This window comes from Gracilinanus agilis, chromosome 1 (genome assembly GCF_016433145.1).
Source record: "Gracilinanus agilis isolate LMUSP501 chromosome 1, AgileGrace, whole genome shotgun sequence".
In the NCBI taxonomy this organism is placed as follows: Eukaryota; Metazoa; Chordata; class Mammalia; order Didelphimorphia; family Didelphidae; genus Gracilinanus; species Gracilinanus agilis.
This window is the reverse complement of record NC_058130.1, coordinates 21,830,821-21,858,413: the sequence shown is the minus strand read 5'-3', so window position 1 is coordinate 21,858,413 and position 27,593 is coordinate 21,830,821. Positions and strand designations below refer to the sequence as shown.

General features: G+C 41.4%; 1 protein-coding gene across 1 annotated transcript in view; it reads left to right on the top strand.

Moving 5' to 3' along the window:
- CFAP20DC (CFAP20 domain containing) overlaps window positions 1-27,593 on the top strand; it is a 233,565-nt gene that overhangs the window by 119,892 nt on the left and 86,080 nt on the right. Inside the window, exon 13 of the mRNA XM_044660109.1 lies at window positions 12,867-13,250. Within this exon, the coding sequence (XP_044516044.1) occupies window positions 12,867-13,250 (384 nt within the window). The remainder of the gene's footprint in view (window positions 1-12,866; window positions 13,251-27,593) is intronic.

The window sequence follows — 27,593 nt, the reverse complement described above, 5'->3', positions numbered from 1 at the left end:
ACTCTTGTGCACTGGCTTTGGCACTGTAGGTGGTGGGGGGTGGGGGAGGCAGTTGCTCAGGTGGTGTTTTAGTGAGAGCTGTTTCACCCCTTTATAGCATGGAAATGCCCGATTCCACATACCACCAGTGCTGCTCCCTGTTGTGGGGTCCCTTCTTTCCTCTGGATTTGTTTTTATGTCTTCTTGAGGAGTCCTATATGTTTCGGTCAGGAGAGGTTAAGCAGCTCCTTTTTACTTTGCCGCCATCTTAACTCAAACCAGCATTTTTGACACCTGGCCAGAGAGCCATTTCTAGTCTATTATCTTCTTTTTTTCCTCATAGTTAGGAAAATCAGGTTGAAAGTAAAGAAAGCTTACAAAATGCAACACTCATTCCTATTAAAAACACTAGCGAACATAGGAACAATTGATTTTTTCTTAAAATGACAAGTAGTATCTATCAAAAACCATCAGCACACATAACCTGTTATTGGGATGAGCTAGAAACCTTCCCAATAAAATCAGGGTGGAGGTGAAGAAAGGATTCCTATTATTGATATTATTTCATTGTCCATGGTGCCTTTTATCAAGATTTAATTCCCTTATCTCTTTTCATTAGATCATATTTTTTTTGCTTTATCTGAGATCATGATTACTACCTTTCCTTTTTTCACTTTGGCTGAAGCATAATAGATTCTGCTCCAGCTCCTTACTTTTATTCTGTATGTGTTTCTCTGCTTTAAATGTGTTCTTTGTAGAGAGCATATTGTGGGGTTTTGGTTTTTAATCTACTCTGTTATCCTTTTCATTTTATGGATAAGTTTATCCCATTTACAGTCACAAAAATTACTAATTATGTGTTTCCCACCATCTTATTTTTTCCCTCTTATTCCCTCTTTGAGCTGATTCCAATGAAAGTAAAGTTCAAATACTGCCCACCATTCCACATAGCCATCTTTTCCTCCACTATATTGATGTTGGGCACTACTTCAGGTGAGATAATTTACATGTTTCTAGATTTCCTTTTCTCTCCATACATTCCTCTTTCCTGTCCCTTGATTTTTTTTTTTTTTTGGATACCAACCCGTCCTATTCTACTTACTCTCTTCCTTCTTTCTACGTATACTCCTATTACTGTCTGAATCATAATAAAGTTCTTAAGTATTTTAACTATCTTGAATACTTTCAAGTACCTCACATGACTCAAGTATTATATGTATCTTAAGTATCTTAATTATCATCTTAGGTATAAATGTACTTAATTCAATCTTATCGAGACCCTTATGTTTTTAGTTTTCTGTTTACCTTTTTATGCTTTTCTTAAGTGTTGAGATTGGTCATCACTTTTTCTTCTCTGCTCTGTTTTTTTCTCAGTAATACCTGATATGAATTAATGAAATCTTCTATTTCATTAAATGTAGCTTTTTTTTCCCCAGGAAGGTTATGATCTGTTTCACTGAGTATGAGATTCTTGATTGTTGGCCTATAGATCTTTTGCCTTTCAAAATATATTCCATGACTTCTGGTTCTTTAAGATAGAGACCACTAGGTCTTGTGTAATCCTGACTGTGGCTCTACAATATTTGAATTGTTTCCGTCTTGTCGCTGGCAGTGCTATTTCCTTTGGCTGGAAGTTTTTGAATACTGCTATAATAGACCTCTGGGGTGTTTTATAGTAGGGTTTTTTTCCAGGAAATAATCAGTGTATTCTTTAATTTTTTTTATTTTTCCCTCTTGTTCAAGGATGTCAGGGCAATTTCCCTGACAGTATCTTGTCTAGATTCATTATTTGATAATAGCTTTCAGGTGTCCCAATGATGCTTAGATTATCTTTCCTGGACCTACTTTCCAAAATAGTTTTTTTTTAGTGAGGTATTTCAGATTTTCTTTTATTTTTTCATTCTTTTGATTTTGTCTTATTTCTGGTGCCTTATAGAGTCATAGCTTCCATTTGCTCGATTTTAATTTTTGGGAAATTATTTTCTTTCTTGAGTTTTTGTGTTTCCTATTCCATTTGACCAATTTTAGTTTCCAAGTTGTTAAATCTTTCTATAATTTCTTTTATTATTTGATTTTTTAACTTCTTTTAAAATTCTTCCAAGAGGTCTTTTGTAACCTGATGTCCTTTGAGGCTTCATGTGCTTCTCTCTTTCCATTGTGGTCATCTTCTGAGTTTATATTTTGATCTTCCCTTTCATTAAAGTGACTTTCTAAACTTAGGTGTTTTTTATATATTTTGGTCATTTTTCTAGTTATTTTTCCCCCTTGTTACCTGGTCTTTCTATTGCATTTCAGTTATGCTTTGTAAGAATTAAAATTTAGTTATTATATTTATATATTAAAATTATGTGGCCGCCAGGAATCAACAATTCAGGTTGATTCCGTAATTAAATCAGACCCAAGTCAGCATCGGGTTGAGGAGTTTATTTACAATCAGGAAGGTGAGTAGGGATAAAGAGAAGAGGGAGGTTAGAAGTCTAAATAAATGAAGCTGTAAGCCGCAAGGCCCAACAGCCGGATAGGCAGAGTTTAGAATTGGCCAACTAGGCCAAGGAAGCCAGCCTAACTTACCCACGTGACAATACAGAGTGTAATCTGTCTGTGGTCTCAGGAGATGCTTCTTCTTCCAGTTCCAGACGGCAACTGCCCCCACAGGAAGTTCACTCACTTACTTAAAGAGATCCTGTCTTTCATCACTTCCTGTGGTCCACCTCTAATTCAAATGGACAAATGGCAGTTTCTACATTGATTTGGACTGCCCAAAGGGCAGTCCCTTATTCTTGATTTGTTACTTATTGTCACGTGTGGGTAACTCGTCTCCCCTCCCCACTAAGGGAGGTGGGAGTGACATCATTAGCACGCCTGGGTTGGGTAGATTTTTGACTATTAATGGGATCGAGCTAATACTATTTACACAGCTTCTAGAGTGCAGGGAGTACTATTCCAAGCTTGCATTATTGCCTTCTCTGGTGTTGGGCAGGCCTGGCTGTCTTTGGGGCTCTCGGTGTGTATTTCCAGTAGGTAGACAAAGTGGGATGGCTTGCAACAGTTTTTTCCATCTAGATTCCTCTTCCCCTTCTTTTGATTTCCCTGTTGTCTCCTCTGCTGGGCTATTCCATGCTCTGGGGTTTCTTGCCTCAGGCCACGTGGAAGCATATAAGGCTATTCTGTGCTCTGCCCTTTTTTCACCTCAGGCCACATGGAAGTGGGGAGGGCAAGCCATTGGGCTGCTCCTCCACTCTATTATCTTGTTGTCTTAGGTTGTTTGGTAGAGTCAATGCTGCCCCACTATTGCTTTTCTGTAGCCTCAAGCCATTTGGCAGCACCTAGGGCTGTTTCCTGCTCCACCTTTTCATTACATCAGGCTGTGTAGAAGTGGATAGGGCTCGCAAGGAGCTGCTGTGAGTAGGGCTATTCCTAGCTCTAAAGTTTCCTTACTCACATCTACATGGGGCTGGTCTTGAGGTTCTCCCAGGCTGCTATTTTATTGCCTCAGGCCTCTTGGCATTGAGTAGGGCTCCTCCAAGGATGCCCATTATCAACACTACTATTCAATAATGTACTAGAAATTCTATCTATAGCAATAAGAGAAGAAAAAAGAAATTAACAGAATTATAATAGATAGTGAGTAACCTAAATTGCAGATGATATATGATGTTATACTTAGAGAATCCCAATCAACTAAAATGATAGTTGAAATTTGTCATAGTTGCAAAATATAAAATTACACCCATATAAATCATCAGCATTTCTGTATATTATCAACAAAGTCAGCAGTAAGAGATAAAAAGGAAACTTCCATTTAAAATAACTCTAGACAAAATAAAATACCTAAACGTATACCTGCAAGTAAACTCACAACTGTATGAACACAATCAAAACACTTCACACAAATAAAGTCAGATCTAAACATTTTTAAAAATCTTAATTACTCATGAGTATGTCAAGCCAATATAATAAAAAGGATAATTCTACCTAAATTAATTTACTTATTCAGTGCCATGCCAATCAAACTACCAAAAAAATTACTTTATAGAGCTAGAAAAAGTAATAACAAAATCAATCTGGAAGAAAAAGAATCAAGAATATCAAGAGAATTAATGAAGAAAAATATGAAGGACAGTGACTTAGGAGGACCAGATCTCAAATTGTTATAAAGCAGTAATCATCAAAACAGTTTGATACTGGCTAAGAAATAGAGTGGTGACTCAATGGAATAGAATAGGTACACAATACACAGTAGTAAATGATCATATTAATCTAATGTTTGTTAAACCCGAAGATCCCAGATTTTGGGACAAGAACTTATTATTTGACAAAAATGGCTAGGAAAACTAGAAACCAGTTTGGCAGAAATTGGGTATAAACCAATATCTCATACCATATACCAAGATAAAGTCAAAATGGATACATGATTTAGACATAAAGCATATAAGGAGATTAGAGGTGCATGGCATAGTTTGTTTACCTATCATATCAGTGAATAAGGGAAGAATTTATGACCAAACAAGAGATAGAGATCATTTTGAAATGTAAAACGGATAATGTTGAGCATAGTAAATTAATTGGTTTTTGCAGAAACAAAACCAGTGCATCCAAGATTAGAAGAGAAATAGAAAACTAGGGGGGGAAATATTACATCAAATTTTTTTTGGTAGGCCTCATTTCTCAAATATATGGAGAACTAAGTCAAATCTGTAATAATACAAATCATTCTCTAGTTGATTAATGGCCAAAAGATATAAACAAGAAGTTTTCAGATGAAGAAATCAAAACTAGCCATAGTCAAATGAAAAAATGTTCTAAATCACTTTTAGAAAAATGCAAATTAAAACAATTCTGAGGTATCACCTCACAGCTCTCAGATTGCCAATATGACAGAAAAAGGAAAATGATAAATGCTAGAGGAGATGCAGGAAAAATGGGACGCTAATGCCCTCTTGGTGGAGTTGTGAACTGATTGAACCATTCTGAAGAACAATTTGGAACTATACCCCAAGGGTATAAAACTAATTGTCCCGACCCTTTGACCTAGCAATATTACTAGATATGTATCTCAAAGAGAGAAAAAAAGAGAAAAGGACCTATTTGTACACAAATATTTATGGCAGCTCTTTTTGTAGTGGGAAAGAATTGGAAATTATAAGGATGCCTATCAAATGGAGAATGGCTGAACAAGTTGTGGCAGATAATTGTAACAGAATACTGCTGTGCCATAAGAAAATGATGAGCAGGATGCTTTCAGAAAAACCTGAGAAGACTTAGATAAACTGTTACTTGGTAAAGTGAGCAGAACCAGGAGAACACTGACACAGTAACAGCAGTATTGCCCAATAATCAATTGTGAATGGCTCGCTACTCTAAACAAAACAATGATCTTAAAAAGTTCCAAAGAACTTTTGATGGAAAGTGCTCTTCACCCCCAGAGAAAGACCTGATGGAGTCTGAATGCAGATCGAAGCTTACTATTCTTCGCTTTATTTTATTCATTAAAAAAAATTATGAGTCTTCTTCCACAAAATGACCATATGGAAATACGTTTTGCATGATCGCACACGTATAACCTAGATCCAATCACTTACTGTCTCAGAGCAGGGTAAGGGGAGAGAGGAAGGGAGAGAATGGGAAATTCAAAATTTTAGTAAACAAATGTCAAAAAGTATTATTACAGGTAATTTGAAAAAAATGTACAAAAAAAAAGAAAGTAAATAAAATGAATGAGCCTTTACCAAAAATTGTAGCAGTCTTAACAAAACATGACTGATGAGAATAGCCACGCCAAACTCCATGTCTTGTAGCACAGGAGAAAAAGCCTGGGCTGGGAGTTGGGAAGACCTGAATTGAAAACCCACCTCAGACACTTACTAGCTATAAAAGGCCTTCCCTTCACCTCTGTTTGCTACAGTTTGCTCATCTGTAAAATGGGAATAACAACAGCACCACCTCCCAAGGTGGTCGTGAGGATCCAATAAGATAATACTTGTAACTTCGCCCAGGGCCTGGCGTCTAGTAGACACTAAATAAAAGCTTCCCTCTCTGCGTGCTCTTGTGAATCTGTGATCTCACTAGAGCGTTAGCCCCGTGATACAGATGGCAAAGCCATCCAGACCTGCCTGTCTGGTGCGGCTCTCCTTGGGCCTTCCCATGGGTCCAGCTTGGGAGGCTCCTTCATGGTGGCTGCAGCCTTCCTTGCCTTCCTTCATACTATGTGGAGACCAGGAGACCCCGCGGGCTGCCTGTCACTCTTGGCTCCCTCTCACGCCGTGACCTTCCTCTCTTTTTCTGATGCTGTATTTCTCTGAAGACATCTTGTCCACCGTTTGTCTTGATTCCATCTTCATGGCGCCCCAGCCTTCAGAGGGGGTGAATACGGAGCCCAGATGTCAGTGAGAAGCAACGTCGTCAGCTTCGCTCGTGTTTGGGTCCTGCGTTAGGTTTGCAGAGTGCTTTACACGGGTGATCTCCTTTGGTCCTCCATGGCCCTGATGAGGAAGCCGAGTCTGAGAGAGGGTCTGTTCTTACCAAGGGCTAAAACTTCGATCTTCCTGCCTCCAAGGCTAACCCTCTGCCTGTGGCACCATTACAGCGAGCGTGCGGTGTTTGCCTTTAGGCGGCACATTTTAGAATTTTAGACAGCACAATCTAGAAAAACCCGGGAGTCTGGTCATCCGGGAATCAGACAAAGCTCTGGGGTAGGACGGGGTAGGTGATGGGTCAAGCAAGCTCTTTAACAAGCAAGCACTTCGCCTGGACAGCCCTGGTGAACCTCCCAATCTTCAGTCCTTTGCCAGAGCCCAGTGGTGGTCAGCGACCCTTTTCAGCATCCAGTACGGTCTACCTGTGTAACTTCCAACAACTTAGGGCCTGGTTTGCCATTTGCTCAGCTCTGTTAGGTTCAAAGTGTGGGAAGAACTGAGACAAACCAATGGTTTGAGGAAAAACTACATTTCCTAGATGGGAGCACACCCCATTATTAAACAGCCACCAAAGAAATGTATGTTGTATAATAATCCTGGTGTCAGAGTAAAACCAGGAAGGTTTTGTTCCCAGAAATAGTTGATCATGCCTGAGAATGATAGTCTGTAGAAAGCTGTATATGAGTTTGCATCAAAAATAGCTCCATGAAGCTCTGAAAGAGAGTATGACTCTTCATTGGGAATGAAGTGAGCAGGAGAATATTTGTCCAAGGGGCCTTCCTTCACAGCAGTCGGAGAAGTACAAGGGAGGAAGCGAGTTGTATCAATTTTTGGTGTGTCTGGGACACCGCCGTGGTGTCTTGTCTCTAGGATGGAGGGGAGCCCGTGACAACATCCAGAGACACTGCTGTTCACGATAGAGAGGGCACAGCTGGTATCAGCTTTCTGGCCAGATCCTTCCCTTAGAGATGAAGCTCATGAAATGAGATGTGTTAGCTTATGTCTCACTGACCTGGTAACACTAAAATTCCTGGAGTGTCCAAATAGAGGGTCTCTAGCCCAGCTTGACCCAGTGCCAGCCATCATGTCAGTTCTTTCACTAGAAGCCACGTCGTTTGGGCATTTTCTACATAAAGATCTGCCTCACTTGGATGCATCCTCAGAAGGTACAGGGTTATTCTTATAGGAATAATAGACAACCTATAGGAATTTTTTTTTTCTACGACTGCCCTGTCAGATGAGTTCTAAAGTTCTAGTGATGACAAGGGGACCACAGAGATCTCAAGCCTTCAGAATGCCTGCAGAGGATGTCCTTCCAAAAAGCTCCTGAACTTTGATTTGTACATATTATATTATTCCTCAGTTTTGTTGTCTAGCAATGGAAATTAAACAGGAAGGAAAGGGTCTCCCAACCTAGCTCCATTCTTGAGTGAGTTTTTGGACCACAGAAAGTGCTCACAAGTACTATGCTCTGTCTGAGTGTTGGGTGCCTCGTAGTGCCAGGTCTGAAAGCCTACCTTGAACTTAAGAAATCTCCTCTCCAAGTTTGCCTCATCCCACACTGCTGGGACAAAGCAAAGTGGACTCTTACATCTGTTGGAAAAACCAGTCACTCTAATGCAGGTGCTTCTCATGCCACATTTGGGACTGTTCCTGCAGCTGCTGATGGATCTGCCTCCTCACTCTTGGCACCAAAGGGATTTCCCTAAAACTAAGGCCCAGTCTTGTCACCCTTTCCACAGTAAACTCAGGGGCTCCCTATTGCCTCTAGGAACAAATACAAAATGCTCCATGTGGCATTCAAAGGCAAGTACTCTTTGATCCACCAATCCTGGCCTCCTGGCTATTCCATAAACAAGACCCTCCATCTCTGCTTTGGGCATTTTCTCTGGCTTTCCCCCCCAGGCCTGGCAGGCTTTCCCTCCACTCTGACCACTAACCTCTCCCTGGCTTCCTTTAAGTCCCAACTAAAATCCTCCTACAGAAAACCTTCCCCAACTCCTCTTCATTTCAATGATCTCCTTCTTAATTATCTCCTCTTTAACTTGTATGTACGTTTTGCTTTGTACATATTTGTTTACATGTCATCTCTGCCCCTGGATTGTAAGCTCCTTGAGGGCATGGACTGTCACATCCCCAGTACTTAGCAGGGTACCTGACACAGTTCAGTCATATCTGACTCTTCATAACCTCATTTGGGGTTTTGGGGGCTAAGGTTTGCTCCTTCCTTCTCCAGCTCATTTTCCAAAAGAGGAAACAGGTGAACAGAGTGAAGTGACTCGCCCAGAGCCACACAGCTAGGAAGTGACTGGAGGCCAGGAAGATGAGGCTTCCCGAGTCTAGGCGCTGTACGCTATCCACTGTGCCACCTCACTGTCCTACTATTAAACATAGTAGATGTTTAATCAGTGTTTATTGTTTGATAGAGAGAAGATGGCTCCTAGTACTACCTCAAAGAAGTGCTGGAGGATCATCTGCAGTGTGAGGGAGGAGGAGGATTATAATTGTTGGTAACTGTGAAGCTCCATCTTCAGAAAATCTAGTTCTTAGGAGCTGGACTTCATGGCCCTTCCTCAACATAGCCAGATTTCTCCAGAGGCTTCTCCAGTGACCCAAGAATCAGGGGCTTTATTGTAGGTGTCACTGGAGCCAGAACACTCCACGTTTCTGCCACCAGCCCCCTAAATGCCACCTTGTTCTGCCAGAGCTGACATTGGAGGCTGGTGATGGAGTGAGGAAAGCCAAGGGTGATTCTGGCTTCTGGATGGAGTGTTTGTCAGACTCGTGGTGGGCACTAAGCCAGGGAGCTAGCTGGCTCACCACCAAAGGGGAATCTTCGGAGAATTCTGGCTGGGGGGCCAAGGCACAGAGGAATCGGTTTGATCCAGTGGAAAAGCTGGGACCCAAATGGATGGTGAAGAGAACCAAAGTGGCGATGGGATGAAGCCCTGTAATCAGGATGGGGTTCAAAGAGTTCTAAAATTCGGAGGCCCAGCTATGTGCAAAGTGCAGCACTAGGAATGCAGAGCTAAAGAGCAACAAGCCGCCTCCTCAGGACGCTCTTAGTCCTGTGGGAATGAGATACTCCAAATCGAGGTGAGCAGCAGAAAGGGCAGAGTAGCGCGAGTTCCCAGGAGGAAGGGAGAAAGGAGAGATTACTTCTGGCTATGGGAAGGAGTTTGGGAGCGTGGCTCAGAGAAGGTTTTGTGAAGTCGGTAATGCCTGAACTCAGCCTTGGAGAAGGGAAGATAATTCATCCCAAGTATGAGATGGTGTGTGTGCACATCCACAAAAGCAGGATGAGTTTAACGGTCCATTTTAGATGGAATATAAAATCCATGGAGGGAGCAATGCAAACAAAATCCATTTCATTTTACTGTACACTGTCTTAAGAATACCTTCCATTGTCCCTCGAGCCAGGATTTCTCATGTCAATAGAAATTGACCTTACTTAAAGCCCATTTGATGGTAAGCTCTGAACTTTCCAAGGATATACAACGATTGTAGATATATTTGAACAAGGCTTATGGGGATTTTCACAAAGTCTGCATTATTTGCCTATTACAGATTTGACTTATGAAAGCAGACTTTTTATTCATCAAATCAAAGGAAATGATGACAAATAAACTTGGTAATTTATTTCACTTTTTAACAAAGTTAGACCAAAAAGGTACAAGAAAATAATGATGTATAAGTAGCAAAGAAAGACAAGAAGGGACAGAAAGGGAAATTAAAAGGTACTTATTTCCTATACTTATTCTTTAAAAGGCAAAAACTCCCCAAATCTCCACAGCAAAATTGTCTACAGGCAAGACATTCAGAGGAAATGCAGATCCTAAGACTTAAACATTTATTTACTGTTTCCTGGATAATGATAGATACCAAACCAATTTTCAAAGAGATGTTTAAAAGTAACAGCAAATGTCTATCTTTGCATCTTTACCTAAATGTTTACCATCCTGCTTCTCCAGGAAAGCTGTTGTCTTTATTACACATAAGTAAGTTTTTTTAATTTTATTTTTCCTCAATTGTATGTAAAAACAACTTTTAAATTCATTTTTAAAAATTTTGAGTTTCAAATTCTCTGCCTTCTTGCCGTTCCCCCTTTCCCCCCCTCACAGTGAGAAGGCAAGCAGTTTGCTGTGGATTATACTTGTGCAGTCACACAGAACATTATTTCCATATTAAATTAAAACAATAAAGAAGAAAAATAAAGTGTTTTTTTTTAAGTACGCTTTGATCTGCTTTCAGAATCAATCGGTTCTTGCTTGATTTCTATATGAACTGGAAAGACCTCCTTGAGCTAATGTGGAGTGAAAGGAGCAGAACCAGGAGAACACTGTACACAAACAGTAGTTGTGAAACATTGTGGAACAATCAAATGTAATCAACTTTGCAACTAATAGCAGTGCAATGATCTAGGACAATCCCAAGCAGCTGATGAGAAAGAAGGCTATCCACATCGAGAGAAAGAACTGTGGGAGTAGAAACGTAGAAGAAAATCATATGATTTATCACTTGTTTATATGGCTATATGATTTGGGGTTTTGGTTTTAAAAGGTTACTACAAAAATGAATAATATGGGAATAGGTATCAAGTGATAATACATGTATAACCCAGTGGAATTGCTTGTCAGCTCCAGGAGGGGGTCGGTAGGAGGGAAGAGAGAAAAAATGAAGCCATGGAAAAATATTTTAAAATAAAAAAAAAGAATCAATCAGTTCTTTCTCTGGAAACATGCCATTTTTCATCATGCACCTTTTAATATTGTCTAGGATCATTGTATTGATCAGAGTAGCTGTCATTCACACTTGAACACTGTACAGTATTGCTGTTATTGTGCAGCGTTCTCCTGGTTACACTCACTTCACTTTGCATCAATTCATCTAAATCTTCCCAGGTTTTTCTGAAAACATCCTGTTTATCATTTCTTATAGACCAATAGTATTCCTTCACTTGTTCAGCCATTTCACAGTTGGCAGGCATCTCCTTAATTTCCAGTACTTTGCCATCACAGAAAGAGCTGCTACAAATATATTTGTATATAAAAATCCTTTTTCTTTTTCTTTTTCTTTTTCTTTGGGCCCTTTAGGGTACAGAGCTAGTAGTGGTATTGCTGGGTCAAAGTGTATGCACAGTTTCATAGCCCTTTGGGTACACTAAATAATTATAATAAAATAGTTCCAAATTGCTCTTCAGAATGATTGGATTGTATCACAATTCACCAACAGTACATTGATATTCCAGTTTTTCCATATCCCCGCCAACACTGGTTATTTTCATTTTCTATCATATTAACTAACCAATCTGCTAGAAATGAGATGATACCTAAGAGTTGCTTTCATTTGCATTTCTCTAATCACAAGTGATTTAGAGCATTTTTAATGATTATAGATAGCTTTGATTTCTTCTTCTGAAAACTGACCACTCATATCCTTTCACCATTTATCAATTAGGAAATAATTTGCATTTTTATAAATTTATCTCCATTCCCTATACATTTGAGAAATGAGGCTTTTATCAGAGAAACAAGGCTGTAAAACATTTTCCTCCACTGTTTATGGGAGAGCTCCAGAAACGATCTATGTTTTAGCTGCCTCCAAGGCCTGCTGCTAGCTTGCCAGGCATGGCCAGTGCTACAACCATTACCTTAGCCTGCCCAACCACCTCTCTGGTGAGACAAACCTTCCCTGTCAACCTCCTAAGTTATCTTGGGCAGGAAAATTATTTCACCCCATCCCGTTGTTGGTTCTGCCATTCCAGAACTCAGTTTGAAGTGTTATTTTAAAGTTGTTCAGAAGGGAATTTGGTAGAGTTCTTGCTTTTATTCCACCATCTTGACTGCCTAATAATTTAAGTAACAGACATTAGCTAATCAGTAGACTGCTAATATGTTTTGGGGTCCCACCTCTTGTTGTAACTGAAAAGTTAATAAGAAATATAATTATTCCATCCCATCGATCAACAAAACTGTCTTTGAATCACTTGAGGGAAAAAGTACAAGAGTGAATTCTTTGATTTGCCTGTGTCAGTGGCAGTTTGGGGGCTGGTTATTCCACTTTCCTTGTTTGTTTGAATCATAAAACTGAAGGTGGGATGCATAGACATTTTTGGAAGTGGGGATGATTCTCTTTTCTAATTGAGATAAATATACTCATGGATGGCTGTTTGTTAAATGTTTGCAGTGTCACTCAGAGGTAGCAAAAGTGGGATACTCCAAGAGGCTGTATACAGAGGTTATGTCCTCTGAGCATATCCCAGGACCCTTATTTTCTCTCTTGTTCCTAGTTATTAAGTTCTTCCCTATTGCTGATCATTATTAAAAACTATTGTTTCTAAAGCCACCACATAGGCTTTTCAGGGCTTATAAAAGGCACAAATTGTAACCTGGCTTAAGGGCTTGTACATGATAACCTCTCCCTCCCAAGTTTTTGCTCAAAATTGTTTTCACTTTGTTCCCCATGTTTTAGGCTAACCAGAGTCCTTTCACCCATGATACCCCAGGCTCTCCAGCTAGCCTCAGCACGTCAGGGTTATGTGAGTTCACAGTTTCCTCAGAGCTGCTGTTAGAGAGGATGAGGAGGAAGGCTGGAAGCAGGACACACCAAGGATATGTAAAAAGTGCTTGTGTGGAGACAGCAGCCACTGAGACCTGGAACAATGTTCAGAAGGACGTGGAGCCTACCCCGTGCCTCTCTCCCACTCTAAGAAGGCCTGATTTGTCGAAGGAAACTCCCAGCAGCAGCACCAAGTCCAACGACCTTCCAGTCTGCCACCAAGTAACAGCATCATTAAACAAAACCTCCCTCAAAGAAATCCCAGTGGAAAATGCAGGACCAATCACTGACACACCTGTAAGTGAGTTCCCTTTGGTTTACCTCTGCCAGTGTTACTTCCCCACTCTTTTCACAGGCCTCTTGTCCATCACTAGGAGAATCACCTGCTCCTTTGCATTTTTTTAAAAACATTTATTAATATTTATTTTTTAGAAAAGTTATCATGGTTACATAATTCATGCTCTTACTTTCCCCTTCACCCCCCCCCCCCGCCCCGACTTCCCCCACCATGGCTGATGTGTGTTTCCATTGGTTTGCTCCTTTGCATTTTAATGCAATGACACCATCATTGTGACAGTTCAGAAATTAAGGTAGATTGAGGCACAATGTTCTAAGCATGATCAATTTATTAGTAAAACATGACTTTATCAATAAATAGGATATCAGTTTACTCAGCAAAGCTAAGGCCCTGAGGTGGGGAATGGCTCCCTTATTCTAGTTTTTAGGGATACACAGAACAAAGAACAAGACTTTATAAGCAGGGAACAAGCCACAATTGGCTAGAAGCTGGGAATGAGGGGCTGGCAACAACCCTTTCCTTTCCCTTCTGTGCCTAAGAGATGTTCGTTATCTGAGTCTACCTGTGAGGTTAGAGATAACCTTGGATAACAAGCCCAGACATCCTTGAGGGTGACAGACTTCCTTGACACAAGAATGCAATAATGATTACAAGAGAAGTGTATTTTCAAACTTAACTCACTACCGGCCAGTTGAATGCCTAAGTTCAGAGACAGAATCATGACTTAGGAAGTTACAGGACAAAATCAATTAACTATAAATAGAACCAATTGAAAAGGATAGAGAGTCTAATTATTTCAACATTAAAAAGTAGATTTCATATCCCAAAGTTTATAGAAGTCCTTGTGTTTTATTAAGCCAGCTAATTTTATCATGCAAGATTCTCCACAGTGGCAGTACTTGTTGCCCAAGTTCTAAATACAGACCTTCTTGCTAGCTGAAAACCTGCAAAGTGAAACTGATAGACTTTCAATAACAATCTGCATTAAAGCCATAAAAACATTATTAGTTGGGGCCTTTGATGGTCTCTTTACAGCATTCCAGAAAAAAAAGAAAAAAAAAGCAACGAGCCACATGATTGAAGGTTCCCAGGAAGCCTGTGTCACCGCCTGAATCCTGAGGCTAGTTTGGCAGCTCTGGGTATGCCCATCACATTGATTTTTCCCTCCTGTAGTCTAGTTTTTTTCCTTCTATTCTCCCAGTAGCTGTACATAGTAAATTGTGAACAAATGGAACTGTTTCAAACATGACATTCAAACTCTTTTTGAAGATAAATTTTTCTCTAGAAGTCATAGCCTATGTGTTCTGAGTTGTCACCGTGTAAAATTCTATTTTGAAATATCCTAGGCAACCTGTTGGAGACTACCACGCTCTGCCCAAAGGATGCTGAGCGGACTGTCATGGACACTGTCCGTCTCCCTCTGTGTCTGTCTGTCTGTCGGTCTCTCTCATAAGTAATTCGATTGGTCGGTGGTTGTAGGTTAAGTGGCTCCTTTGTGTGGTTTTTCAAGTGGCAACATCGTGTGGTGCAAGAGTGGACTCGAGTCAGGAGTGTAGGAATCCCAACCTTGGCACACGCCTTGTGACATGGACATGTTCCTCAGTTTCCTAATTTGTAAAATGGGAAGGGCAGCACCGCACCTCCCTCTCTGGCCTGGCACTGTAGAAAAGATGTTATTGAGACTTTTAGTCATTAAATCTTCTCTAGGAAGCAGCGTCACTCTAAGCCGGGCCCTCAGAACCGGCCTCCTGTCCCAGCTCGCCTCCCCTGCTCAGAGGCTCTGCCCTGCCCCGAGGCTGTCCCTTCTGGTCAGCGGGGAGTCTCTTCACTCACCAAGTCCCCTCCTGTTATCTCAAGCTCACTAACAAGAATAGTTAGCATGGCACAACCCTTATGGTCTGTCTTAGTCTCCATTCTGACACAGAAGGGTAAGGGCTAGGCTGTGGGGGTTAAGTGACTTGCCCAGGGTCACTCAGCTAGGACGCGTGTGAGGCCAGCTCCTTCTGACTCCAGGCCTGGTGCTCTGCTCACTGGGCCGCCTCGCTATCTTTGCATGAACTACTTCTTACAAATAGGATTTCACTGGATCCTCACGAGGCTTGAGGTAGGGACTGTGATCATCCCATTGGACAGATGAGAACACCGAGGCAGACATAAGTGAAATAAGCACCTGCACGAGGTGGTCAGCCAGCATGTAGCTGAGGTTCTCTGTGCCCAAGGCCTGGCACTCCACACCGAGCAGACCCCCCGCATGGCCCTGCTTTACTTGACCGCAGCTCACCAGGAAGGCTGCCCCGAGGTGCTGGAGAGGCCGACACAAGAGCTCCTCTCTCGTCTAGACAAGGCCAGGCCGGGGGTCTGCCCACGTGGGAGAGCCGAGCACACTAGGGGCCCGGCGGAAGCCTCCCAGCAGGGCTTCGGAATGCCCAGGAGCCGTAATGACCCGCCGGGAAACCACAGGCAAGCTTCCTTTTCCACCTAAAGCAGAGAGCTCTGCCCCCCTTACGTTAGCACCCCAGTAGTGGCACTGCCCCCCAAGACTCCAGGCCTGCACCCAAACCCACACTTGTGTGGGTCCCCTCCAGACAGAATGTGTGTGTCTGGAGCTGGGGATTGACGCCAAGAGGGACCTGAGCAGTCATAAGGCCAACCGAGGCCCCCAGAGAGTTAGTCCCTGCCTGGGATCCTACAGAATACATGAGCTCAGGGACCCCCCAACTCCAACCCATAGCATTCTCGAGGTCTTGTTCCCAGTGTCAGATCTGGGCCCCAACATTCTTCCTCCCTGATCTCTCAGCAAAAATAAATTAATTAAAAAACCCAGACTGTCCTAGGAGATCCTTTCACTCTGTCATTAAGCTTTCCAAACTTCTCTTGTGTACAAGAATAAAGTCTCTGACTTCTGGGCATGGAGGTTCCTGTGATACGGATAGGAGACACTGTGCCACGTCCCTTGTTAGATGGAATCTCGTCCTGTCACCTGTGGGCGAGAGCCTGGGGCCCCAGAAACGAGGAGGACAGGCCCCAGCTTCGCTCTAACGAAAGGTTAGATTCCGTCCTTACGAGAAATGACTGGCCATCGGTCGTGATCACGAGAGACTGACGGCAGAACGGGTCCTGCCCAGAGACGGCCTGAGAAAAAGCACAAGTAATGCTAAAGCAACCACCAAGGAAAGTGATTCAGTGATTGCTTAGGAAGCTTTCTCCTTGGCGTGTTGGATTCCTATCTCAATAGAGTGCTTTATTATTACCTTCAGATATTTTTAATTAAGAAAGATGCAGGGCCCTCTTGGTAATATTGCCACCATGCAAATAGTTGGCAGTTAAACCTCTCTGCACATGTAACTATATTCCAGTGATTCCCAAAGTGGGCACCACCGCCCCCTGGTGGGTGCTGCAGCGTCCAGGGATGCGGTGATGGCCGCAGCTGCATTTATCTTTCCTATTAATTGCTATTAAAATTTTTAAAAATTAATTTCCAGGGGCGCTAAGTAATATTTTTTCTGGAAAGAGGGCAGTAGGCCAAAAAAGTTTGGGAGCCACTGCTCTATTCAAATAATTTTGAATGAATCGTTCTAATGTTGTAAAATTCAGGTGTCATGTTGTACATCTCAAAGTTTTAAAAGATATCTTAAAACTGCATTTTTCATTTCAACAAAGTGGAGCTTAATTTGTGATTGTGTAAGAGGAGATTCAGATTGAACATATAAGCCTCAAAGTCAACTCAGCCAGGTGGGGCTCACTTAGGAAAAAAATCACTTTTTGATAGAAAGATTATTTTATGAAATATTAGTTGTAGTTAACTCAAATGTTTAACTTTATTTTTGTGGGAGTCACACTTGAATTATGATGTCGTATTTGGCGTATTGCTCTTTTCTGGCACAGCCACTTCCTTTAAACCACCACTCATGAAAATGTAGAAGAGGATTGATCAGTGCCCTCTGCCTGCTTATTAGATTCAGTATCAGTTCTGCAAATTTCTTTTTCTTACAGCATTTATTAATATATTCTGGTTTTTTATCACCTTAATTTCCAATTATATTCCTTCTACCTCCATGTTTCTCCCAAGGGAACCATCATCCCTTGTAAAAAATTTTGCAAAATAAAGCAACACATCACCAGAGTGTGATGGTAGGTGCCATGTCACACAGTAAATTTTCAGTTGTATCCAAAAACATTTCAGCATTTCCCACATTTGTAAAATGTATACTTCCAAAAAGTACTAGAAAAAAAGAAAAATAAGGCTACATAATGGGTTTGGGAATTTTTTTCCATTAGATGTTTTTCCAAGGGTAATTGTGGGAGAGTAATCAGGTCTTTCCTGTGCTCACAAGTCTGAATTTCCTTTCTCTTCTCCTGGCACTGAAAGATCCCATCACTGTCAAGTGAGCCCAGAGAGGAAAAAGTGCTGGCAAAATGAGTGAGAAAGCAGAAATCAGTGACTGCAAACTCAGCTTGAGATTAGAAAAACGCCTCTGTTTACTCTTGAATACAGACCCTGAGGGGTTTTACCTGTCTTTGGTCCTTGGCTCATCTTCTCTCCCCCTCTGAGCCTCTGACCAGCCTTTTTTGGAGGGAGTCTGTGAGTCACTGGGGGCTCTTATGCCTCTCTGCCCTTTGGAGGCTTGAAGGGCAGAAAGGGCCAGCCCAATGACAAAAGAGTTAAGTAGCATTTTCCACTGGTAAGTGGAATAGCTGAGATTCGAACCCAGATCCCAGGCCAGAGTATCAACCAATCCTCACCACATTCTTCACTCAGAGTCACTAAATGTGGTCACTTCCCCTCACTTTGGCCTGCACGCTGCCAGTTTTCCAGCAGTGCTGGCTTGTTCAAGGTGGTCTCCGTCATCACAGCTTCAGGGGTTTGAGGATCTTAGCTTTAGTCTTGGTGTGTCCCGTCCTGCTCTCTCTGCTCATCCAGGCTGATCCTGCCTTAAACCATGTCGTGCAGTTACTTTCTGTAGGTCCTGCTTGTTGAGGACACGGAGTGCTGGGTTTGCCCTTACATTCCTGCCATCTGGCCGAGTGGCCTGCCCACAGAGAACGCTCAGCCTCCTCCTTCAAAGACCTCCCCACGGCTGCCTTTAAGCTCTTCCTCAGTTCCCCCCCATTCTCCTAAGCAGAAGCCACAAGCCACACAACACCCAAGATTTTACCTTTTTGGGGGGAGGGTGCTGGCAGAGACATAGTTCAGTGCTGGTGGCCTCTATGTTCCATGGAGGGACGTACTTTGTCTGGTCTAGAGGTTGTCGATATGTGGTCCCTGGCAGCCCCAAGGCCCTTTCAGGGGTTCTGCGAAGTCAAAATTATTTTTATAACTCTGAGAATGTTTTGGGGTTTTTTTTGCTTTCATTTGTTCATTATACTATGGCTTCAGATTCTTTATTGCAACTACTTTTCAGAAACTAGCATTTATCAAGTTCAGGGCCACTCTTCATTTTTTAATGGAAAATATAGCTATTTCTCATTTATAAAATGCTATTTATTTTAACATAGAATAGGTTTATTATTAGTTTTGTAAATGAATTAACAAATAAATATTTTAAAATTTTGTTTTATAATGCAGTAAATATTAATAGATATAATTAATAATAGATATAACAAAAAAGATAATATGTATAACAAAAGCTCTTTGGGTTCCGTAGTAATTTTAAGAATGTCAAGGGGCTCAGAAACTCAAAATTTTGAGCACTATTGTCATAAATTCTATTTATGGTTCTGGATGTTTTGGGATATTTTAATGGTTGGACCAAGTTGTTTATATTAAATTAGACATTACTACATCTTGGTGTAACTATAATTGAGTTTAAAACATCAAAGCTATGTACTAGCTTTGGAAAAGACATCTTTGTTTTATCCACCAATCAGCATTTATTAGGGATCTGTTGTAGAGCAGGCCCTGAGCTAGGTATAGGTTTGCGCATCCAAAGAATGGGACAATAATTACTCCCAAAGAGCCTACATTCTAATGGGAGAGATAGAAAAGTCATGTAAAAATATACATAGCATAAATATGAAGTTAGAATACATAAAGATGCCCAAAGTGATGAAATATAAGTAGTTTATTTAAGACAAAGGGGTTGGGGAGGAAGAACTAGCAATTCTAGGAACCAAGAAAGGCTTCATTCAAAAGATGGTGCTCTAAGTGGACCCTTGTCCAACCTCACTCTTCCTGCCACCACCACGTTTTCTAGTACTGGCATACCTTGAAGATATTGCAGGTTCAGTTCCAGACCACTGCAATAAAATGATGCTTGCAATAAAGTTTCCCAGTGCATTTCTTTTGTTTATGCTATACCATAGTTTATTAGATGTGCGATGGTATAATGTCTAAAAAAATAATACAAACCTTAATTAAAAAATACTTTATTGCTAAAAATTGCCGTCCTCTGAGCCTTCAGCAAGTCATAGTATTTTTTCCCATGGAAGGTCTTACCTTGATGTTGATGGGGATGGCCGCAGCAAAGTTTCTTAAAAATAAGAGAAGAATGAAGTTTGCTGCCCAGAGATTTCTCTGTAGCAGATGACGCTGTTTAATAGCATTTTACCCCAAAGCATTGTAGAACTTCTTTCAAAACTGGAATCCATCTTCTCCAGTCTGCCTCTAATTTGTCAGCTAAGTTTACTCAATATCATGGAATGCTTTTCAGCATTGTTGTGTCTCAGGAAACAGGGAAGCCCAGGATGAGAGAAGGAGAGATGGGGGAAAGCCAATCAGGAGAGCACACACCATTTACCGATCACTTCTCTGTCTTCTGTGGGCACAGTCTGCTGTACCCCAAACAATTACAGTAGTGACATCAAAGACCACCCATCACAGACCACCATGAAAGATGAATAACAGTAATAACAATAATGATGAAAAAGTCTGAAGAGGTGTGAGAATTACCAACATGCAACAGAGACATGACATGAACACATGCTGTCGGGAAAATGGTGCTGGAGACTTGCTTAACCACAGTGTAACAAAATAAACTAAAGCACTGTCTATAAAGTGAAGCCCCACAACATACATATGTCTCTGCACCTCTTTATATACCGTATCCCCCCAGTGGAGAGTAATATGAAGGCAAGAATTGTTTTGGGCCGCCTTTTTGTAGTGCCCTCTCTCTGCCGATTATTCCCTGTTTTTCCTCTAACTCTTATTCGGACATGGTTGTTTGTCCATCATCTCCCAGGAGCTTTGAGGCTGTTTTTTGTCTTTCCTGGTGTCCCAGGTGCTCAGCACAGTGCCTGACCCATAGAAGCTCTTAATAAATAAATGTTCATCAGATGGGATTGGCTTGGGGTGGATTTGGAGGCAAAGGCTGCTCACCCAGTGACCTGGTCATGCTGGGTGAAGCTATTTGCTTGGCGTCAGTCCACGGACTGAATGGGGAAAAGCTCCCAGCAGTGCATTTTCTTGAGAATGATGTGGAGCGGCCAGGGCCAGCCCTGCTGATTCTGCCTCTTTACAGTCCTCCTTTGAATGTGGCGCCAAACAACAAGGCGGGGTCTTCTCAGGAGAGACTGTCCAAAGGCCGGCTTAGGGCTTGGTCCTTGGTGCACTGACAGTGGAGAATCCTAGGGAGAATGTGGAGGGTAACTGGCAGGAAGGCAGAGAGAGAGCGAAAGGACATGGTGCGTACGTGCTTGCTGATGGTTGGGTTTGTAGCCCACGATGTCCCAGGTCACGTCCCGCAAAGCTGTGGATGGCTGCTTTAGTAGAGACAGCCCAAGTACACACACACACACACACACACACACACACACACTTGCACTATTTTCCCAAGAAGTAGTGGACCTTATCGCTGGAGGCACAGGCTCATGGGTGGCTGAGAGACGCTTTGATCAATCTATCTTTTCTTAGGATGCCTTGATTTTCTGATTTATTTCTTACTTGCTTATCTTATTGTATTTGCTAGGCAATTACTATTTGCAAAAGCACCTTAAAATCCGTGACTAAGAAAGATGTTGTCTTTGTGTAAAATTAGAAACCATTTTAAAATGCTATTTATCAACTAGCAGAGTTTCTATAATGTGCTCCCTGAGCCAGTGTTCATTAGGGACAGTCTGGGCTTCCAGGCAAAAGACCTTCTTTCATTTGTCACCTCTGACCCTTACTAATCATAGAACCATGGGCCGTGCTCCAATTTCCTCATCTGCAAAATGGGTATGCCCACTTCCAGGTTGTGGGCAAGTGCTTTGGAACCCTTAGGAGTTGTTTAGATATGAGCCGAGAAAGTCTGGGCAAGTCATTGTGCTCAATGTCATGGTTGTATGACAGAGAGAACACGACATATTCCCTGTTCTCATCAGCCAGCCTGTCTAGCTCTGCAGTACTTAAGCCTATTTGTCATCTCCTCGATGTAGTCATTTCTGCTGTTGGTGAGGATTTCAGTCCAGGAAGTACCTCTTCACCCCCTTTTTTTCCCAGAGAACCTCTGCTGAGGAACCACAGAGTTTGCTTGAAACGTTCCTCTAGGTCAGCATTTCTCCAATATTTGAGTTCCAGGACCCTGCTACACTCTTAATTATTTGTCAAAGACCACAACGAGCTTTTGTTTATGTGGTTGTAGCAAAGAATATTTATTGCATTATTAATTTTTAAATCTGAATATAATTATAAAAAATAATGGATGCCCTTGAAAGGGTCTTGTGGACCCACCAAGGCCCTGGAACCACACTTTGAGAAAACTTTAACGTTGAGGATTCTTTACCTGGGATCCTTGATTTTTACAAGGTCTGGGTCCTGGTGCAGGAGGATAAAAAAGTTATGTCCGTGTTTTCACTAATCTCTAATTAAATATTAGCATTTTCTTCCCTTAAGAATAAATTTTTTTAAACACAGGTTTTTAAAAGCTCTCTTGTCCTCAGCAGCCAACTGGAGAGGACTACGCACCAAAAGTTAGAATTCCCCTCATTTGAGTTTTTTTTTGTATGGTCTGAGCATCAGGGGAGCACTTGGGCTCCCTCTTCTTCCATTCACCCATTCTAATATTGGGCTTTTCCATCTGGCCCTATTTTTGGATTTTTAACAGGTAAAATAGATGTATTATATTCCGATTTACATGGAATTATTATTCCTTGTTCAATTAATGAATTTATTACTGGGGTAATTCCCTCAATTTTTTTCTTTTGATGGAGGGTATTAAGGAACAGAGGGATCTAGACCGCCTTTTGTCTTAATTTGAACAGGAACTGCTGATTTAAGTAGGGGCCTACATTGGAAGAAGATGTGGCCCAAAGAGACTCAGGGATGTCAGTAGGTATTCCCAAGATGGGAGGCTCACTCACCTCCTGGTTCTCTGAGAGAAGTACAGGGAGCAAATTTAAAGATTCCTTGGGTATTTCTGGAGAGCAGGTTATTGTGACTCAAAGCTTGTATAAAGATCTCTTCCTAGCAAATTTATAGGGGATCCAGGCATTAAAAGAAATGAATGTTCTACAGTTAGGAGTCCCACACATACCATGCGAGGAGAAAGTTTTGGGACCTTTTGAGGTTTTCCAGATACACCTACTACTTTTAGAGAGTCAATAGAGTTATAGTTTTCATCTGGTTTACTCACCAGGACTGATCTAGATGCTCCTGTATCCAAAAGACAATTATAATATGAATTTCCAACTTTTCAGAGTCACATAAGGTTCATTGCTATGTGAGGGGGAATGTATAGGGACAATTGCCATTAAAGCATCAGGGTCTGGAAAGTAAAAGGTTTCCCTTTTTGATTCCAAGACCCTTGGTGAACCCTACCCCATCACACCTTTATAATCTTTGGGTAGTTCCTTGGGCTACCCCCTGAGGGGCACTAGCACCCTGAGTAGTTTGGGGGTGAGCTCCACTTAAGATACATTGTTGTGAGGTCGTTTGGTATGAGTTATCATCTTCCCAATTTATATTTCTAGTATTTTTATCATTCCTAAAGTTATGATGCCCGAAGGTATTATTATGACTATTATTTCCATAATCATTTCTATAGTCATTACTCAATTGGGTATCATTTCTGATTATTCTTAACAAACTCCTATAGTTCATCATTGTATGGCCCTTCTTCTCACAGAAGTGGCAGGTAAGGGAATGATAGTTAGATTCTTGGAGAGCGGCAATTGCCTGAGTATCTTGCCCTATTTCATGTTTATCTATTCTATTACTTAAAGATTTTAGTTCCTTCTGTATGTTGGTCAGTAAATCATTAGTATCATCCTCTTTGAGACAAAAACAGCAGTTCTCCTTAACTCCTCAAGATCCATTTCAGGCCACCTAGGACAATGTTTTAAAGTAATCCTGGACCTCTCTATGAGAGTTATTGACAAATTGTTCCCTTATTTGTCTTGTATCCTTTTCAATAGAAATGTCAAGGTCCATGTATCTACCTCCCAGCTCAATTAGCCTGTCCATAAATTGGGAGGGTGTCTCATCATCGGATTGTATAAGGCCTTTAAATTTGGTCCAGGCATGTGGCTTTTCAGCGCATTCTCACATCAATCTGAGAATAGCATCCCTAGCATGTGTGTAAATAGAATTAGCTCGATCCCATTAATAGTCAAAAATCTACTCAACTTAGGCGTACTAATGATGTCACTCTCACCTCCCTTAGTGGGGAGGGGAGACGAGTTACCCACACGTGACAATAAGTAACAAATCAAGAATAAGGGACTGCCCTTTGGGCAGTCCTAATCAATGTAGAAACTGCCATTTGTCCATTTGAATTAGAGGTGGACCACAGGAAGTGATGAAAGACACTATCTCTTTAAGTAAGTGAGTGAGCTTCCTGTGGGGGGAGTTGCCGTCTCCAACTGGAAGAAGAAGCATCTCCTGAGACCACAGAACGCTTACGCTCTATATTGTCACGTGGGTAAGTTAGGCTGACTTCCTTGGCCTTGCTGGGCCAATTCTAAACTCTGCCTATCTGGCTGTTGGGTCTTGTGGCTTACAGCTTCATTTATTTAGCCCCCTTAACCTTCTCTCTCAGTCCAGGCCTTTGGCCTGGACTAGCCTTACTTTTCTCTTTATTCCTACTTTTACCTACTGATTGTAAATAAACTCTTCAACCCGATGCTGACTTGGGTCTGATTTAATTACGGAATCAACCTAAATTGTTGATTCCTGGCGGCCACATATTTTTAATATATATCTATAAATACCTAAGTTTTATTCCTTACACATGGCATAATTGTGTATATTCTTTGGGGTTGTTATATCACCATTTAGGATCTTCAGATGGCGAGTGTACTGCATATCGTTCTCGGGCTTTGTTAACATGAGAGATAACTTTATTTCTCATATTCTGTTAGAAAAGCCTGGAGCAATTTTTCTACATCTTTATAAGAGGGGTCATAGTGAAAAAAGATATCATCCAGGGGCAGCTGGGTAGCTCAGCGGATTGAGAGCCAAGCCTAGAGACGGGAGGTCCTAGGTTCAAATCCGGCCTCAGACACTTCTCAGCTGTGTGACCCTGGGCAAGTCACTTGACCTCCATTGCCTACCCTTACCACTCTTCCACCTATAAGTCAATACACAGAAGTTAAGGGTTTAAAAAAAAAAGATATCATCTATCTTTTTTAATACTTTTATTGGTTCTTCTTCATAAGTAGGGATATCTTGTTTTAATTCCCTTATATCTTGAGGTGTAAAAGGCTTATGTTGTTTTAATGTAACCACATCCCCATCATGTCCTATTGTGGACACTTACCTTAAGGGGTAAAGGCCATCATAGGAATCAGAATCTCTCTCTAGTCTTGATTTCCTTGTAGTTATTTGTGTGTTTACTGTGGCAGTATCAGTAGGAACTGGCATTGTAGGAGGACAAAGTTTTCTGGGGGCTGGCGTTGGTCATGGGCTAGGAGAAGGGGGAGGAGATGAAAGTTTAGTTAGGAGGTACACAGCATCAGAGAGGAGGGTCTTTATCTCAGACATATCCATCTGTTTCTCTATTTCAGGAAAAATGAGATTTTTCTCTCTTGGTAGTAGTTCAGGAACAGGCTTATAAAAATTAAACATTATTTGTTCGGAATCCTCCTTAACCATTAGGCTATACAAGCAGTGTTTAAGAATGTCCATGTTAGCTTGCATTTGTCTTATGGTAACCTTTTATATTTTAACATTTATCATTTGGAAAATAAAATTTCCTAATAACATGAGGAGAATGAGGCATTCCAAAACCTTAAAGTTTCCTAATTGGGTGATAACTAAAAGACTTTCTAATACAGTGGCATTCATGTTGCTTTATCTAATTATATTTTATATGGCTTGTAATTCTGGTTTTTGTCAGTAGATGGCGCTACTGGCTAGGTTTTTCTTTGGCTAGGGGTTAAGGACAGAGTATAAAAATTCACGAGTAAGGGTATGGTTCCTTTAAGTACTTCACACTTTAAGGTATGTCACACTTCAAGATTTAATTAACTTCTGGGTGGAGGGCAGGCTAGGAACCTTTTGTCTAAGGCTAAGTATAGGATAAAGTAGCTGCTAAGGGTAAAAAACCGCTAGAATCCACATGCTTCCTAAGCTAGAATCTACATGCTTCCTAAGCACGTGTTTCTTCTTTTGGGTAAAATGTTGCTTTTCTGAGGCAAAAGGAGTTTGTATATATTACTTTTTCCCGTTTGGGGGCTCTAAAAGTCTCTCAAGGTTAAAAGGATCCGTTTTTTGTAGTTCCTGATTAATTTCCCCAGGTTTCACTTCTTAATTCAATTCTACAGACATGTGGGGCTTGGAAAAAATAAAGTAGTTTTTCAGGAGTAAAACAAGACAAAAACTTAGTTATTTTCAATGTAATAATCATTCTCTCTAATAAAAGCTAAGCTAAGCTCAATGATTTTTTTCTCCAGTTTTTTTCCAGAGATATTTTTTTTAACCAGATGAGATTATTTGGGGCACAGAGCAGAGATGCTTTCCCTCTGAGAGGGATTAAAAGCATTTCTCTAGGTGTGGCCCTCACAGTTAGTTAAGAAATAAAGCAGCCGGAGTCCGGGTTAAGATGGCGGCAGAATAAAAAGCAGCTCTTAACCTCTCCTGACCGAAACACACAAGACTCCTCAAGGGGACATAAAAACAAGTCCAGACGAACGGAGGAACCCCACAACAGGGTGCAGTGTGGAAGGTACGTGGAATCGGGACATTTCCATGCTATAAAGGTGTGAAACAGCTCTCACTAAATCGCAGGCTGAGCAACCACCCCACCCCCACCCCTACCACACACACCACCTATAGCGCCGAAGCCAGTTAAAAAGAAATAGAGCAAGTTTGGGGCACCCATCGAGTCATTGGCAGCTCCAGGGCCTGTTCCTGAGAGCAGCAAGATTTGGGACCCGAAAAAGGCAAAGAACGCACGCGAACTCTGAGCGCAGGAGTGGCAGAGGCGTGGGGGGGAAGCAGACACAGCCACGAGCTAAAGCTCTGAAACCCTGAGTGGGGAACCAGCGTAGACGGGTATACGAATGTGGAAGCAGCGCCCTAAGACTTGTAAAGGAACCTCCGGCAGAGGATCAAGCAAGGGGGTCCACCAGGGGGCTTGACCTTGGAAAAAACCAGACCTCAGACCTCAGGAGCCAAAAGACCGCGGACAGACCCCGAGCGCGAGGATAAAGCTGAGAAGCTGCTGGGCTAATGATGGCTACCCAGACTTAGGAAGTTCAGAAGAGAAAGATAAACAACAAGAAAAAGAAGTCTTTAACACTCGACAACTTTTACACAGAGAAAATCCAGACAACCAAGCAAAGAGAGGAGGAAAACAAACAAGCATCTGGACCCTCCTCAAATAAGGAAAACGGGTCACAAGCTATGGAAGCGTTCAAAACTCAGATTCTGAGGAAGATGGAAGAGATCTGGTGAGAAAATAACAGTTTAAAAGGTAGAATCTTGCAATTGGAAAGTGAGGCTCAGAAATCAAATGAACTGATAAGCAAATTGAACCAGATTGAAAAAGAAAAGTTTAGAACCGAAAACCAGTCCCTAAAGGCTAGAATTGAACAATTAGAAGCTAATGATCTCTCAAGACAACAAGAACAAAAAAAACAAAGTCAAAAGACTGAAAAAATAGAAGGAAATATGAAATATCTCAATGAGAGAGTGACAGACCAAGAAAACCGGTCTAGAAGAGACAATCTGAGAATAATTGGTCTTCCAGAAAAACCAGAAATTAATAGAAACCTGGACTCCATACTAAAAGAAATTATTCAGCAAAATTGCCCTGAAGTCCTACAACAAGAGGGCAATATAGACATTGAAAGGATTCATAGAACACCCACTACATTCGATCCAGATAAGAAAACGGCCAGAAATATAATTGCCAAATTCAAGAGCTTTCAAGCAAAAGAAAAAAATCTTACAAGAAGCCAGAAAGAGACAATTCAAATATCAAGGA